This window comes from Argentina silus, assembly GCF_951799395.1.
Source record: "Argentina silus genome assembly, chromosome: 17".
NCBI lineage: Eukaryota > Metazoa > Chordata > Actinopteri > Argentiniformes > Argentinidae > Argentina > Argentina silus.
Genome location: NC_139671.1, coordinates 6,051,676 through 6,056,675, shown reverse-complemented (window position 1 = coordinate 6,056,675; position 5,000 = coordinate 6,051,676). Strand labels below are relative to the sequence as shown.

Here is a 5,000-nt window from a genome sequence, read left to right as displayed (position 1 = left end):
ATATGTCTGTGCATGTGTACGGTGTTTGCCACCACCACGTTTCTAATTGGAGATAGAGAGACCTTTTTTTTTTAACTTTTTTAAAATTTAATCTCTGTCTTCTTTTCTCCACCGCCGCTACCACTTAAGCCAAAGACCGGAGTGTTAGTGCTCACTGGAATGAGGTGGGGGGGAGGGGTGGGGGTGTGGGGGGGATCAAGTGCCAAAGCGAAGCCTGTTGCTTTTATTAGATTTTGTTTTATTTTCCGTTTGACCTTTTTTTTTGTTTGTTTGTTTGTCCAGGTAAGTCAGTTCGGATCAAAATTCTTATTCGCCATGACAACCTGCCTCCGGCAGTCTCTCCACTGTAACGTCGGTTGAGCCACACGACAGAGTCATCCGAACCTTGTCAACTTGTCTGGAGTTGATTGGGGGGGGGGGGGGGGGGAGGAGACAGACATACACACACACAGTACCAGTCAAAAGTTTGGACACACCTTGCCAAGAGTGTGCAAAGCTGTCATCAAAGCAAAAGGTGGCTACTTTGAAGAATCTAAAATATAAAACATATTCTGGTTTGTTTAACACTTTTTTGTTTACTACATAATTCCATATGTGTTCCTTTATAGTTTTGATGTCTTCAATATTAATCTACAATGTAGAAAATAATAAAAATAAAGAAAAACCATTGAATGAGAAGGTGTGTCCAAACTTTTGACTGGTACTGTACATAGAGATGGAGACACACATATACACATACATAGAGAGAGAGACACACATATACACATACATAGAGAGAGAGACACACATATACACATACATAGAGATGGAGACACACATATACACATACATAGAGAGAGAGACACACATATACACATACATAGAGAGAGAGAGACACACAGAGAGAACACAATTGACATGAGAGTCGACATGAAAAACCTGGTGTATGACCTAACAGTAGCAGAGGCATGGAGGACCCTTTGCTGTCTAAACTGTGTTATCACACACACAGGTTTACCCCCCATCCTCTCTGGATGTAACACAGCATTCTAAAGCCTGTGGCCTGACTGATTCTCAGCGTTCAGCTCGGGTGTCCTGCTCACGTTGTCGGTCACAAGGGAGCCGGGGGAGAAAGGACCAATCACAGACCTCCATTGCCCGCACAAGCCTCAGACATGTGATGCGAAAGGAGGGGTCTAAGGTAGTCCTCCCCCTTTCATTCCTGGTCCCCCCCCCCGCTCTCTGATGGAGAGAGAGAGAGGGGAAAAGGGAAATGAAGCAGAAACCATGAAATCACAACAATGGCCTGTTGCTCTGTGGGTGTGATTTGTGTTGTGGTGGCCGTGTCTGATGGACAGCGAGTGTGTGTGTCAGCACAGCACATGGCATGACATGTGACCTCCATTGTCCCGTCTCCTCATCAAGGTCCCTTCTCTTGGTTATATCTCTTGGTTTATCCTACACTGTGCCCTTTTGGGCACTTGAATGAATCGCTATATGTGCTACAGTCTCTGTGTGTGAGGGTTGTTATACAGTGTCACACAGTGATTCTTCTGGCTGGGCGCTGTGACTAAGATCGCCAGATGTGCGCAGATGTGAGGGACTGAGTGATGCGTCTGGCGGTTATTCCAGGGTTAACAAGCGGGTACGATCAGCACGCTTGTGCGAGAGAGAGAGAGAGAGAGCGAGGGAAGGGAGGGCGGGCTGGACGTGGGGGTACAGATGGGGAGACTGACTGTCTTGGTTTCAAACAGAATCAATGTTAAGTGACGAGGCTGCTTGCAAGCGGCCAAGTGGGCTGAAGAAAGGGGGTGGTGGAGAGAGTGTGTGAGTGTGTGTGAGAGAGAGAGAATGTGTGTGTGAGAGAGAGGTGTGTGTGAGAGAGAGAGTGTGTGAGAGAGAGAGAGAGAGAGAGGTGTGTGTGCTCATGCTCTAGATGCTGGGATATTTTATAGAGATGGATAAGATGCATCAGTAGACATGATTACAGAGATGAGATGTTGACATGCCTTAATCTCCATACTGAGCTGAGGGGGGTGTGTGTGTGTGCGCATGTGTGCGTGTGTGTGTGTGTGTGTATTAGTCATATCCCTTCTCCTACACACATACACTCTCTCACACAGACACGCACACAAACACACAATATTCGGTTGGTGACAATCACAGGCAAAGGACATGTGAGTTCCTAACATGTGAGCTGGAGAACTGTGTGACTCACACGCGTGTCCTCTATAGAGGGTGCCTCTTTCCAAGGCATTTAATTAACCAAATGTCTTCTTGGAATGTACTGGAATAGCATTGCGGGGGAGAAAACAACCCAAGTTTGCTAACTACTCCACTTTTCCCCTCCGCCACCATCACCTATTCATCATGAAATTGAAGTGGAATTCACCTAAAAATACATTCACCAAAAATACATTCACCAAAAGTACATTCACAGAAATAGAAATAAAGAAATAGGTTTCTGCTTTTTCATTTGTGGATCCCAATTTTCTTTGTTGAATCAGGCTCTCATTCCCTTCAATCAAAATGAGACAAAGTGAAAGTGTGTTATATATTTATACAAATGGAGATAAGATAAGAAAAAAAGAGAAAAGAGGGCCTGTGTTTTTAAAGTTGTTTTGTTTGTGTCGGTGATGTAGAAACGAGAGAAGAGGAAGCACGAGAAGATTCTGAGTGAGGAGCTCTACCCAGCCGTCATCAACCTCAACCAGTTCCTCCCTCCGGCCCACTGCATCGACTACATCGCCTGGGACATGGCCCGCTACACCAAGAGGTACAGGACAGATACACATACACACACAGCACTGCGGTGGAGGAGTGAAGGAGAGAGATCTGAGATCTGTTCTCTTTTCTATTTGTTTTTTTCTTCATTTTTTTAGTTATGGAGGATAAAGTTTTTTTTTTTAGTTTTTTTTTTGCCAAGATAGCACTCGTCATCTAATTAGCTCGACAGCTGACTTTTTCCTCCTTTTTTTTGGTTTGTTTACATCTTCTCCCCCCCACGAGTACACAAGTACACGCTAAGAAAAATAGGTGACTGTTGTGTAGGTGACAAGTCGGGTTGGGCGGTATGACGCTGATACGGTCGGGATCCCTCGGGATTTGGAAAAAATGGCCACGGTGTGCTTTTCAATACCGTCACAAGATGTCTCCTCCGTTGTCTGTCCAACTACAAACCAAGCCCTGTTTGTCAATTCACAATGGGAGGTCACCTGACCTCTTCCACCTCAGGTTAGAGGAAAAAAACTAAACATGTCTAGTGCTCATGACTTGGTCCCTAAAAATGGCACTGCTACTATAGGGCAGTATTTGGGGCTCGGACCCGACGATAAAGGAGATCGTCTGCAGATTTGGACGAGATTATTTGCAGGAGTTGCATGTGAAAGATGACGGCCAGAGATGGGAACACGAATTTAAACTAATCGATAACCTACCTACCCTAATCTCCACTCAAACCGAAACGCCCAGTATCAGCTGCACGGATGGGATGTATATATACGCCATTTAGCTGACGCTTTTATCCAAAGCGACTTCCATTGCATAAGTGCATACATTTTTCAGTATATATGGTCCCAGCGGGAATCAAACCCACAACCTAAGCGTTGTTAGCGCCATGCTCTACCTACTGAGCCACAGAGGACCACAATGTCTGTCTGTATCAAGTGCTGCTGTCGGGGTTCAGACAGCTATTCGCTGACAGCGGAGATGTGGTCGTCGGTTAACACGACGCCATACATGTCGTTAACCGCCCACTTTGTCACGACTGGAAACTACAGTCAAAATGCCTACAGACCAGAGACAAACGACAGAGCGGGCCTTCGGAGTCTGCCGTGGCATTACCGCCGTCTTCTCTCACAGCTGGGCCCCGAAAGAGAGAGAGCACAAAAAGACGCAAGCGGAATTAGGACTCTCCAGAGCATAGTCTCATAACGGTAACTCAATCAGTATTTTATAGACAAATGATAGCCCTAGAGGCTATAGGGACATGAGACAGGTTACATTATTCCGAATGCAGCGTGTGATGATGCTTCTTATTAAGCTGTCATATTATGCTATCCGTCTGTGTTTTAGTTTAGTTTGTCAAGCTGCGATCGGGATGGAAAGTTTTAATGACTGTTTAGGCTACATGTCATATGGTGTAGCAGTCACTACATAAATAATTCAGTTTTTCAATGGAGATTAACTATATGGAGCAAAGACGGCTTCCCCCCCACCCCGCGACGTTATTTGTTTATTTTTTCCCGGTAATACCCCATACCCCGGTAAAATTTGAGGACGGTATATAGGTGTGGAAAAAAATGTATACCGCCCCCAACCCTGATGACAAGATGATTTTTTTTCACATCCCTATTTGAAATGTATGTTGCTGGATTAAATGAGCAGGTGTCCTAATCTCCCCTCCCCGTACCAACAGTATATCTGCCCCATGCTGGACTGTGTACCACAGCTTACAGTATACCTTACAAGTCTTCCTAGCGACTGCTGTCACCATGGAAACACTCTCGGGGACCATGTATTGTGTTTATTCATTTATACTGCCGTGTGCACCCTGTGAACCCAGAGCAACCTTTGCTCAAGGATCACATTTCTGACAATCTAAGATCCATGGTTAGTCTTCCTGAAAGAAGAGACCTTCAGTGAATGTCTCGTCCTCTCCACAATGGACTGTGACTTCTTATTTGGAAATGCTTGTCCTCTCTCTCTCTCTCTCTCTCTCTCTCTCTCTCTCTCTCTCTCTCTCTCTCAGTAAACTGTGTAACGTCTTGGACCGTCTCAGTACGATCGCGGAGAGCGTGGTCAAGAAGACCGGCTTCTTCATCAACCGTTCCGACTTCTACTGCCACACCCTGAGGCCTGATGAGAGGTGATGTATACACACACACACACACACACACACACACACACACACTAAAAATGCACGCACACACACACACACACAAACTCTCTCACCTGCCTTACCACTGCGGTACCACGAAGCTTGATCAGTTGACTTCACGGGCAATTAAATCGCTCGACAA

General features: G+C 45.6%; 1 protein-coding gene across 1 annotated transcript in view; it reads left to right on the top strand.

The window, feature by feature from the left end:
- The window catches only part of fig4a (FIG4 phosphoinositide 5-phosphatase a), a 46,574-nt gene that overhangs the window by 15,225 nt on the left and 26,349 nt on the right, over nucleotides 1-5,000 (top strand). The window contains exons 11-12 of the mRNA XM_083689137.1: nucleotides 2,622-2,755; nucleotides 4,730-4,846. Coding sequence (XP_083545263.1) covers nucleotides 2,622-2,755; nucleotides 4,730-4,846 — 251 coding nt within the window. The remainder of the gene's footprint in view (nucleotides 1-2,621; nucleotides 2,756-4,729; nucleotides 4,847-5,000) is intronic.